Source organism: Typopeltis vanoorti, chromosome 6, assembly GCF_054136105.1.
Source record: "Typopeltis vanoorti isolate ZY-2024b chromosome 6, IOZ_Tvanoo_1.0, whole genome shotgun sequence".
Classification (NCBI taxonomy): domain Eukaryota; kingdom Metazoa; phylum Arthropoda; class Arachnida; order Uropygi; family Thelyphonidae; genus Typopeltis; species Typopeltis vanoorti.
Genome location: NC_143554.1, coordinates 57,836,265 through 57,849,300, shown reverse-complemented (window position 1 = coordinate 57,849,300; position 13,036 = coordinate 57,836,265). Strand labels below are relative to the sequence as shown.

The following is a 13,036-nucleotide window of genomic DNA, read 5'->3' as shown; positions in this document are numbered from 1 at the left end:
TGGAGTAATTACTTTGAAAAACTGCTAAATGAAACAAGCAGTGATGACAGCACAGTGATAAAAAACACTGACCAGGCATGCAGTCAGGAATACATATCCATACTTGAAGTAGAAAAAGCCATCAAAGGCTTGAAATGTGGAAAGGCAGCAGGAGTAGATGATATTCGACCAGAAATGCTGAAGTATGGTGGTATAAGAGTCTTACAGTGGCTGCACTGCATAGTTCAGAAAGCCTGGACAGAGGGACGAATTCCCGATGATTGGAGTAGAGCTCTCATAGTACCCATATATAAAAAGGGAAATAAAACTGAATGTGAGAATTACAGAGGTATTTCCCTACTGAGTGTTCCTGGCAAGATCTATGCAAGTATACTTGAGAAACGGTTGAGAAGAATTGTGGAAGAAAAGCTTGGTGAAGAACAAGCTGGATTCAGGCCAAATAGAGGCTGTCAGGATCAGATCTTCACTTTACGACAAATAGTCGAGAAAGCATGGAATATAACAAAGATCTGTATTTAAGTTTTGTCGATTTGGAAAAGGCATATGACAAGGTGCCAAGAGAGAAGCTATTCAATACGCTGCAGTTATATGGTGTCAATGGGGCATTATATCAAGCAATACTTAGTCTTTATTTGAGTTGTGAGGCTGCAGTTAGAATTGAAGGAAGTACAGGAAGATGGTTTAATGTTAAATCTGGTGTAAGACAAGGATGTACGTTATCCCCTCTGTTATTCATTATCTATATGGATCACATTATGAAGGAATGTGGTATTAAACCTGATATCAAAATTGGAGATGTTAATGTCAGCTCTTTGCTTTATGCGGATGATGTTATACTTCTAAATAAATCCGCTACAAGTCTGCAAGATTCTCTGACTAAATTGAATAGCTGTTCTGTTGTAATAGATATGGTATGAACGTCAGCAATAAAAAGACAAAGACAATGAAAATAGGCAGAATCATTGAAAATGTCAACTGTGTTGTGAATGGAAAACCTGTGGAACAAGTAAAACATTTCAGCTACTTAGGCACAATTTTTACTGAAGATGGTAAACTAAATATAGAAATAGACAACAGAATCAGCAAAGCTGGTATCGTGGGAAGTCAACTGAATAAATTCATATGGAATAAGAAAGAAATTAGTCGGAACACTAAATTAGCTGTATACAAGACTATGTTCAAACCAATTTTAATTTATGGATCTGAGAGCTGGGTCAGAAGTAAAACACTTGACCAAAGACTAGAGACCGCAGATATGAGAGTCCTGAGAAAGATTAGAGGCATGAACAGATGGCATCAATGGCAATATCATATTAAAAATGAGGATATTAGGAAAGAACTTGACATTGTCAGCATCCAGGAATGCGTTAGCAGAGCTAATCTCAGATGGTATGGTCACTTAAATAGAATGGGAGAGGAAAGATTAGCAAAACAAGTGTTCTCTGCCAGGTTGGCAGGAAAACGACCCAGAGGAAGACCAAGATATAGGTGGATTGATACGGTACAAAGTGCCTTAGACGATAGAAATATAAGATCTGATAATGTTGGAGTCTTGACAAGTAACAGACTGATTTGGAGGAAAATTGTAGATAGGAAGTTAGTAATGATGTAATTTTTTCATGTAGTACTGTCATATCCTGTACACCCCTTGAGGGTACATGGCAGGAATTTGATGATGATGATGATGATGACAATGAAAATAGGCAGAAACATTGAAAATATCAACTGCATTGTGAATGGAGAACCTATAAAACATTTCAGCTAGATTTTTAGTGAAAATGGTATTAAATATGGAAATAGACAACAGAATCAATAAAGCAGGTACGGTAGGAAATCAACTAAATAAATTTATATGGAATAAGAGAGAAATTAGTCAAAACAATAAATTAGCTGTATACAACACAGTGTTCAAACCAATTTTAATTTATTGACTTGAGAGCTGGGTTAGAAATAAAACACTTGACTAAAGACTAGAGACATGAATATGAAAGTCCTGAGAAAGATTAGTGGCATGAACAGGTGGCATCAGTGGCAATACCACATTAAAAACGAGGATATTAGGAAGAACATTGTTAGCATCTAGGAATGTGTTAGCAGAGCTAATCTCAGGTGGTATGGTGACTTAAACAGAATTTGAAAGGAAAGATTAGCAAAACAAGTGTTCTCTACCAGATTTGCAGGAAAAAGACCCAGAGGAAGACCAAGATATATGTGGACTGATATAGTAAAAGGTGCCTCAGAAGACAGAAATATAAGATCTGATAATGTTGGCGTCTTCGCAAGTAAGAGATTCACTTGGACAAAAATTGTAGTTAGGAAGTAAGTAATGATGTAAGTTTTTCATGTAGTACTATCATATCCTGTACACCCCTTGAGGGTATATGTCAGGAATTTGATGATGAATGACTCATTCCCCATATACCATTTTTTAATATCGGCAAGTCAGCTATCCCCTTATTGAACCTAATTGCTTATAATCCAATCCCATATCCTCCAACTTATGCAACAGTCTTCCACGCTGTGATTTGCCAAAAGCCTCAGCAAAGTCCACAGTATCATAGTGTAATCACTCCCTTTATTATTATTATTATTCGTGACACCTCCAAGGAGTCCAAAGACTCATCACAGACGGACACCTACTGTACAACTCTCCGTCTCCACTACTACACAGAACCTCTACTACCAATCACCTACATCAACAGCATCTACTGCCAACAACAACACTGTGTGTAGTAGTTAATGTAGGTGTAGATACATTCTTAGTGCATTTAAATAGGCCTGTCTTTGTGAAGCAATTGAATAAGTTTTTTTAACATCACCTTTTTTTTTTTTATTAGTTATGAAAAAACCACATGACATAAATGCCTTCCATTTTTGGCTTCACAAATACAGGCCCTTTCTCTGGATTGTTCCATGACTCATGGGCCACCCTGTGTGTGTGTGTGTGTGTGTATATACACACACACACACACACATGTATGCCCAAAATTCATAAAGATAACATCCCTCTTCGCCCAATTGTGGAAGGAATTGATTCACCTACATATAAACTTTCAAAATATCTAGCAAAGTACCTCAAGTGTTTCTCCAATAAATCTCATCTTTCATCAAAAATACCACAGATTTTGTTTCGCATATAAAAGATATTCCCATCAATGAAAATGACATTCTAGCAAGTTTTGACATTATATCTTTGTTTAGTAACGTTCCTACAGATGAGGTACTTACATTACTGAAGGACAAATTATGCAAAAAAATGTTTGCTTTATTAAAACATTGTATTCATTCTGGTTACTTCAAATATCAGGACTCCATTTACCAACAAAAACAAGGCCTGGCAATGGGCAATCCTTTGTCCCCAGTTCTAGCTAACATCTTTCTTGAAGATTTTGAAGCGAAAGCCATATCTTCCTTCTCATTTAAACCGAAAGTTTGGAAAAGATATGTTGATGATATTTTCAGTGTTTGGAATCACGGGCACATATCTCTCATAGCTTTTCTTAATCATCTCAACATCCAACATCCTAATATAAAATTTACTGCTGATCTAGAAAATAATAACTCCTTGCCTTTCCTGGATGTCATGCTTACACGTTGCTCTGAAAGATTAAAAATCTCTATATACAGAAAACCTACTCATACCAATATATATATATACACACATAAAGACAATACATCACAGCCTTGGTAACCAACTGCACAACTAGGTAAAATAATCAGAGAACTCATATTCTGGAACTATCTGAAGGCTGAATGTAATGTGGAAATGTATTGTGTGTGTGCGCACATATGAATAAGAATAAACCAAAGTAAAAATGTATATATCACAATTAAGTATCTTACCATGGTCACCAAGTAAAATAATCATTGTATTCTTAGCATAGCCAGTTGTTTCCAGTTCTTCCAAAAGCTGACCAATAAGATCATCAACATATGTAGTGCAAGCATAATAACCTTGTAAAACATATTTCTGCAAATTGAAATAACTTCTATAAACAATAATGTTGAAGAGCAAATGAGAAATTAAATGTACATTTATAAACTGTACTTAAGTATTTATAAACCTGTAAACTATATTCAACAATAGGGAAATAGGGAAATGGTTGGAGATTATCATAAAAAGTTGCATTTCATAATAGTATTCTTGTATAGCAATATGAATCATAATCAACAGCAAACTATAGCCATTTCTGGCTTGTTACTGTCGACATAATTTTGCCACTGAAAATGGTCCAATTAAGGTCAAAATTGAGATGACTCAACAAATTTTAGTAAACATTCCAAGTACCAAATTTCATTATATTCCATCCAACCAGAGTAGAATTACTATTATTCGGTCAATGGGTTCAAGGAGTGGTATGATAAACTTTGTGTTTCCTAAAAACAACCTCCCACGATGAGTCTTTTGACTCCATGAAGACCTGGATAATAATAATAATAATTTTTATCATTTTTATCACTATCATTTTTAAGAATTTTTAAATACTGCCAATAAAAATGGTTGAACTCATGATAAAAGTTTAATGGAGTGAAATATCAGTAGAAATGATTAAAAATAGTATTTAGTGCTTCCAATATTTCATCTTAGTAACAGAGATATCGTCAGGAGTAAAACAAAATGAGACGTAACACACACACACACAAAGGCAACACAAAACTAACTGAAACATGTGGATGAAAGACTAGAGTCCTAACTAGGTGGGGCACTGTTATGGATTTTTATTTTTGCTTTACTTTTACTTTCTGCCTTTCGAAGTTTGTAGTTGGCTTACCGCAATACCTTATCTTTACTTATTTATCCTTTCTCTCTCACACATGCAAGTAAATCGCTTGTCTCCTATCAAATTAATTTATTTTTTAGGATCTTTGCAGTCTTATTGGCCTCTCTATTTTTTTAAACATCATTTTATCACACAACAATCTGATGGAGTTCACCCTATAAGTATTAACACGTTTATTTTTTACTGCACCAGCTAATACCTAGAATAGAAAGGATTCTTGCTCAGGGTGACCCCTTCAGAGTGACACATGATAATTAGATCCAGATTAATTTTACCCCTCCGCTTGCTTAATTCTTTCTCACAGTCATGGCTAGCTTAATATACTTGTACTCATGGGTTTATCCTGCTTAGTTCGTTGATATTTTTATGAGCGGTAGTTTTGAATTCATATAACATAAGCAGATCAGGCAAATACATGAATGAAACAATTTAATGAGCTTTAAGGTGATACACAATAATACAATTCAAATAGGTTAATATGGTTGCACTCAATTTAGATCAAAGGCTCTAATTAATTTATACTAATCACACATTAAATTGCAATAACCACTAATACAATCAACTTAGTATAAATTCATAGGTCATCTGACACGCCATTCTGATACACGTGGCCATTAGTTAACACAACAACACAGTTACACATTAAGTTTAGCATAATCAGATATCTACTAGGCCTCATGGGCAAACAAATCTTAACACTGTTTCGGACCTATGCCTAGTTGTAGGCTACTCTTACAGTCCCTTAAGTTCAGTCCAATATAAATGTTCTCACAGGGAATTCACTCTCTTCTATAACTGGAATTACAATTTCAAAAGTCTACATTACCATCTCTGTCCTTGAATTCTTAAATTTTGTTCCTGCCTTGTCTGGTCATCAAGGCCTTCAATATAGTCCTTTTAGAGGGTATCTTCCGTAGATCTGTGCAAATAGAATCTCCGCAGGAAAATTGGGAGGTGGCACAGTAACGTTGCCTTGTACGGCCGGCATCGAATTTGGTTCTTCCGTTGCACGACAATGCACAGCTATCCTAGAGCATGGACATAGCTTGGCCCAATACGAACGCTACGACAGACGAACCAAATGCCTTCCCCGACTGGCCAGGAAATTTCTCCGACGACGACGAGCTCGACCACTGTCTGAGAGATCAGGAACCAGGAAAAAAAGATCTGGAATCGTGCTTGCAAGGCCTTTTTGTTTAATTTTTTTCTCTGGGCAAATCTCGATCTTCACGATGCGTGCTAATGCGGTCACGTGTGCTAACGTCGGTCACCTTAGCTCCCTCTATTTTTTCTCGCATGTGTCTGCCTTCCTTTCTTGGAAGACGCTTAGGTTTCTTTTTCCAATACTTCTCTCCCTCCCTTCTCTTTCATATTGCAGGACGGCAAAAGTGACCCTTGAACCCTGACTCATAGGCCTTGCTAATTTATTACTAGAGGCTGGCTTTTTCAAATGGATTTGCCAGCTTACATGGATCTCTATATCTGGTTCAGACTTAATACAGATTATATGTAAAATATAAAAGCTTATTATACAAATTCATGAAATTCCTAAATTTTAATTGTTTTGTACTTGTAAATAGCTTATACGTATCCTATTGCCAACGTTCCATATTCTCTGCCTAAATTATATTAAAGTTGTGACCTGAATAATTTACATTAAACATTTCTTAGCCTATTCAGGACACAACAGCGCCCTCTATGGACACATGTCGGCAGCCTATGATGTAAACTGGTATCTTGAAGTATTAGCATTTCTCATATAGTCGATTATGATTCAAATTTACTATGATGGAGCATGATGATCTTTTTCCAATTGAATCTGTGAGCTGTATCCGAAGCATGGTCTACAAGGCCAGATTGACTGCAGATATATTTTTTATATTCTTTCATCTGGATGGTAGCTGATCTTCCTCTCTGTCCATAGTAGGCCAACTTGCAGGAACAAAGAACTCTATACCTGGAACTGAGAGGGGAGGGAGCTTGTCTTTAGTAGAGCAGATAAAGATAGCTAGTTGTAAGTGGGGCTTGAATGTGGTGTAAAGATTGCATTTCTTTAAGATTCTGGATATTTCTGCTGATGTCTCCTGGACATAGGGGATGGTGATAGCATTACCAAATCTTTCTGAAGAGAAGGTTGTGGAAGGTGTCATAAAAACACTAACCCACAGAGCTTATAACCTATGTTTCAATGAGACCTCTCCTGCAACAGAACTCAATCATATACACCACACTTTTCTATCTAATAGCTACAGCATCCACAATATCAAAAAAGGCTGTCTGCACTTATCTGCTCTCCTAAGGATTCACTCCCCCCCCCCTCTCTGTTCTTGATGTTTACAAAGTTCTTGTAACTTATCATATTAAAGTCAAACTGAGAGATCAGTCAACATCTGCACTGAAGAATACAAGAAATACAACTATGATCAGTCAGTCAAGCCTAGCTAACCATATTTTGGATTGCTTGCACAGAACCTAATGGAAAAAGAAATAGCTACCATGCTTCAAAGCAGCAAGTACAAACTTGAAACTTTTTTCTTTTTAGAATCAATACAGATTTTAAAAACAACCTAATCTAAATAAATATAGCTGTCCAAAACTCCTCAGTATGTTGGAAACTCGTAGGTCTCCCACCCAGCAGCAAACGTTAGACAATGGGGCACCTCCATAAGACTTCAGGCTTCTGGTTTGACTTTTTCACTTAGCTTTTTGTGTGTGTTGTTGCGATTTCAATATTGCATCCCTGATGATGTCTCTGACAGGGAAGAAATATAGATACTATTAAACTTGTGTTTAATTATTTCTCTGTGCTGTATTCTTTCCATTAAACCTAATTATGAACAGATTTAACACTTTTGCTGCCACGCTCCTAGGGCATAGTTTGTTACCACATGCCAAGAACTTTCATTTCTTCAAGGTCAGTGCGAGTAATCACGTAGCCAGCTTATCAGACAGAATTTTGTTTCATACGCCAACTACAAGTAATCTCGTAGCTTATAAATTAAAATAAAAATAAATAAATGACAGGAAACATGTTATTATTGTTCTGTGTGCCAGGAAAACCACCCATTGTGCGTGGAAAATTGTTCTAAAGTGTACTATTTGTAATTTGATTTACAAATTATGGGTTATACTATGGATTAACTCGTGCTTGGCATAGGAGGTCGGTAATCGACATACGAGTATATTCGTAGTTGGCTTGTGAGGCTCATATATAATATACTATACTTTTGCTGAAATCATTTTCCGTCTACCAAGCCCCCCCCCCCAGATGTGCTCTCCGCTTTACTCACAAGCCAAGGGTCCAAATTAAGGAGCTTATACTACCGGTTAACTCGTACTTAGCAAAGGAGGTCGGTAATTGACATACGAGTATATCCGTAGTTGGCTTGTGAGACTCATATCCCAACTATGAGTATACTCATAGTTGGCAGCAAATGTGTTAAAGAGTAAGGACTGTGTAGAACTTAAATTATGATATGGTGCTAAAAAAAACAATAATGAACTTTGACACCCCCCCCCCTTTCAGTACACACGGTATGAGATATGCTGTTCAACTGCATGCACATTAATAGAAGGGCAGGTATAGAGTTTATACCATTACATTTAGTTGTAGCAATGGTGTTGCCATTGGAAGAAAAGGCATTTATCGTTGAACATTATTTTCATTCATAAAGACTTGGTAGAGCAAATGGTCAAAGTCTATGACATGTTTGTGAGTAGTTTGTATGTCATTTCCGTACGCATGCTCCAAGCAATAGTGTCATCATTGTCTTAACTGAGAGGATTTCAACATACCAGGAGTGTTCTGCCACAATGCAAAGGACAATTGGGGAGACCACAAACTGTTAACACAAATGGCAATCATGGGCGTGTGCTAGAACAAGTGTTACAGTGTCCAAAACAGAGGTAAAACTTGGAATATTGAGGTGATCACTACAGAGAATCCTTAAAGAGCTGAGTGCCTTTTCTTAGATCATTCAGGTGGGTCAGTGCTTAGTAGCAATGGAATACGCTGCATAGTGGGAATACTGTGCACACATACTATCCAATGTCTATGAAGATCTGTCCTTCCACCATACTGTCTAGTTCTCGGATGAAGCGCATATCCATCTAAGCGGTCATGTAAACAGATGAACCTACAGGTATGTTGATTTCTCAAGACATGAATTTGTCCAAGAGAAACCTCTTCACAGTGAGGACACCACATGGTGGGTGTGGTTTCTGGCCATGGCATAATTAGGTGCTCCACTTCATTGAAGAGGGTGATTTAACCATAACCTTGAATAGTGAATGCAACATGGAGAATATGTTGGTTACGTTCACTAAGGATTTGCATAGGATGTGTTGTGCAAAAAACATTCCATTTCATGCACAGGTATTCCAACAGAATGGAGCAACCTGTCACACATCATGTGGTTCTAGAGCCTATTTATCAGAACGCTTCCTTGGGAAGCTCATTTTGAGGTTCACATAATTCTGGTACCATTCACATTCTCCTGATCTCATATTGCTTGATTCTTTTCTTTGGAGTATGTTGAAGGAATTGGTATTCCACCATGACCTGCCTTCAAACTTTGATGAACTAAGGGATAAAATTACATGATATGTCCAGCAGATGTCCCAACCCTTGTTCTCCAAGATGACAGAGAACCTTCACATACACTAAAATCTGCCTTGAAAGAAAGAAAAAGGTGCTAATTTTGAGCACATAATCTACTGTTGTTAATGCTTTAACAATCATTAATAGTTGTGAATGTACATATCAGGTGTAAACATATATTTCTTTGTTAATAAATCCATTTACTCCATAACTCCTTCCATACATTCAGTACTGTTTTTTTTTTCACCATACTGTATGATATAAAATAAGGAGTTGCCTTAGTTGACCTTACTGAAAGCTTTTACTGTCAGTCAATGATTATCAATCACTATTATCTCATGTTAAAGGAAATGCTTTGTGCAAAGCTCTAAACAAGTTAACAAGCTAACCGTCATTATGTAAATGTTATCATATGCATCAAGCAATGACACTTTCTTTCCATAGAAGTGTATAACTGTACTCTTTCAGATAAACTAACTTTTTACTTGGAATATGGTTAGAATTAAAATGTGTAGGTAGTGTAGCAAATGCGCTTTTTTTTTTTTTTTTTTTTGCACCCAAGTTATGATTTATTACTGTTTTATTGTAGCATTTTGCATCATATTAATACTTTCTAGGTGATAATATATATATATAAATACTGTCTGCATGGTTGGCCACGTGGTTAGCATATCCAGTTTCCAACAGAGAGGTTGTGGGTTCAATCCTGCCATGGGCATAGATGTTTGTGATTGTCTTTAGATGGGAGATGAATTTCATCACCCAGCACGAGACCACTGCTCTGCTTATTGAAGGCCTGAAGCGATTCAAAAAAGTTCCATATTTAGTCTCTAGAGCAGGGTTTCTGGATTACATAAAAAAGAAATAAAATATATATATATTGATAAAATTTAAAAAAATATCCTTAGCCCACCAATGATATAAAATGTACTAAAAGTTTGCAAATAACCTTTTGTGAAGGAGGGGAGCAACATAAAACATCCCCCCCCACACACACACCAACTCGATACATATACAAAAGATCACAAGACCAATACAACAGAGTCATGTGTGGGCAAGTGATCAAGGAGAACGTATCTACTTGTATTAGCAACTTTCTTGAAAAGTTGGAGGTTTTATTCAATAGGGAAAAAACAGTATAGAAGAACACTGTTCTAAACTTAGATTTTAAAGTCAGCCCAAGAAAGGGAAACTAATCTCGACTAAGCTTTCCTTTCTTTTAAGGTTACACAGTGGTCAGCATTCATAGTGAAGAATTTATGAAGAAACAACACGTGTCAGAATAATTATTTTACTTAATTAAGCAAGTAACAATCGACATTTCGACCTCTGTATTGAGGTCATCATCAGGGGAGAACATATATATGTACAATATAAAAGTTACATGCTGCTACACTATACAAAAGTAAAACTAATCTAAATGCTCATTAATCATTTAACGAAATGTCGATTGTTACTTGTTTAATGTTAAAAGTAATTATTCTAACATGTCTGTTGTGTCTACATAAATTCTTCACTGTAAATAATCTTGACTAGAAGTCTGAACATTATCAAAAGCAAAAGGAAATGAAATAAAATCTTTCTTCTATGTAGTAGGAGTGTCTTTTAATAGCAATGAAATTTAATAGATTATTATCATTCGACTTGAAAATGGTGAGATCAACATTTAAGACAATAGTTATGGAAGATCTTCAAGCTTGAATCATTGAGTACTACAAGGTTTCTAGAATAAAAAAAGAGGAGAGTAATGTCATTATCAAAACTACAAATTATTATTATTATTACTATTTTATTATTATATAACACCTCCAAGGAGTCCAAAAACTCATCAAGGGGAGGGCACCTGCTATACAACTCTCCGTCTCCACCACTCCACTAAGTGCAACTACCTTCATCATCTACACCAGCACCATCTACCCCCGACCACCACCACTATTTTCACAGACATCCAAGCCCATGGCAGGATTAGAACCTGCAGCCTTTTGGCTGGAGAGCGGATACACTAACCACTCGGCCAACCAGGCTGGCAAATATGATTTAAAGAAAAGGTCATTGATAAAGAAGTATGATAAGAGGAAGCTACCACCACCACCATGCCATGCAATGAACAGCCTGAGAGGAAGCTGGCAGGAGGGAGACCATAAGATGGTAGATTGTTGAAAAGGCCTTGATGTGAGACAATAAGGTGCAATGGAAATATCAAAAGTGGTCACATGAGATTCTCCAAATTTTTTAATGACCTGTGTCCAAATGTGGATAGGGTTAGCATGGAGGTTTGCTACAGAATGAGAATGGCAGAAACCACATTCTTCTCTTCCATCCTTAAGACAAGTTGAGTCCCTCATGGATGAGTCTTCCACCCTTCTTTATCCAAAGCAAGCTCATTCATATGCAAACAGCTTTGAAAGGCCAATGCAGTTCTAAAAGCTTTATGCAGTGTTAATTTTGGTCTTCTGCTGGGTCTTGTACCCTCCATAGTGTCCTCAAACACCAGGCAAAGAAGTCTGGCTGGCTTCATTTGCACAATGTGGCCAAACCAACAAAGGTGATGCTTTTAGAGTGTGAAAATTATTGAATTAGGGATGATCAAATCTTGCAGCACTTATGCATTACACTTATGTTCTGTCCAATGAGTTCAATTTTCCTGAAGCATTTCATTTCATTTCAAAAGGAAAAATTTCCTCTTTTCTTCTGTTTTTAAAGTCCAAGTTCTATCCCATAGTGAGCTGTTGGTAGAGCCTGTGTAGCTCAGTGGATGTGGCATTTGCACACCACTGCGCTTGGCTGCAAGGAAGACTTGGTTTTGAGTCTAGTCGGCAACTAGAGGAAATTTTTCTAAGCCTTTTTTCGACCGGTTCCCAAGATAGTCGATCGCTGGCACGAGCAAGCGGGTTTTTTCTCCCAGAAACTCGGGTTTTTCGTCCCGTAAACTCAAGAAAATCGACCATAGAACCCACATTATTTCAAACATTAAATACGAGTGTTAGGGCTAGGGACCACGAGATTGTGGCACCTGTAGAGCCGTCTCTCTTCACTGTGTGCTGCTTAATTAATGATAGCCTTGGGCCAGCTATCTCTGATTGGGTACCAGTGGAGATTGAACTGCCCACTCAGTCTCTAAAATGTTAGATAGGGCTAAAAACGGCCTCGCCTACTCTCTGTATATACAAAGAATAAAAAGGCGTTAGATTTTTTTTTTTTTTAAAGATGTAGTAATTTTGTCATTTTCCCAAATTTTATTAAGTTTATTCATCACTGCCCATACTATGGAGAGTCTGTGTTTTTGTTGCTATGTCATTTAAGTTTGAAGCCAAGACTGCTCCTAGGATTCTTGGCTTCAAACTTAAATGACATAGCTTAAATTCCTAGAATAATCAGGAAATCATTGATTAACTTCTATGATTTCCTGATTATACAGTTATCTGTATATTTTCCCGGTGTTTTCCAATTTTCATTATCTGTGTTTTATTTGAAATTTAGTAATATTATAATTTTTGTGGGTTTCTTGTAATTTTGCAAGCTGGTATGAGATTTGATTTTTTAATCAGTTATACAAGGCACAGGCCAGAAGGGTAACTAATGTGGTAAGAAAGGTCAGTGCCCTTGACCATACTGTTTAATCTAAGTCTCAGCTCTGGGTTATTCCCAAGCAGGG

The 13,036-nt window shown here is 36.7% G+C and overlaps 1 protein-coding gene across 3 annotated transcripts in view; it reads right to left on the bottom strand.

The window, feature by feature from the left end:
* Positions 1 to 13,036, bottom strand: part of Ids (iduronate 2-sulfatase) — a 192,051-nt gene that overhangs the window by 60,442 nt on the left and 118,573 nt on the right. For all 3 annotated transcript variants that reach the window (XR_016548485.1, XM_090394841.1, XM_090394842.1), the window contains exon 7: positions 3,844 to 3,970. Coding sequence is in view for 2 of the 3 variants with exons in the window: in XM_090394841.1 (XP_090250967.1) it covers positions 3,844 to 3,970 (127 nt within the window). In the remaining variant the exon portion in view is untranslated. The remainder of the gene's footprint in view (positions 1 to 3,843; positions 3,971 to 13,036) is intronic.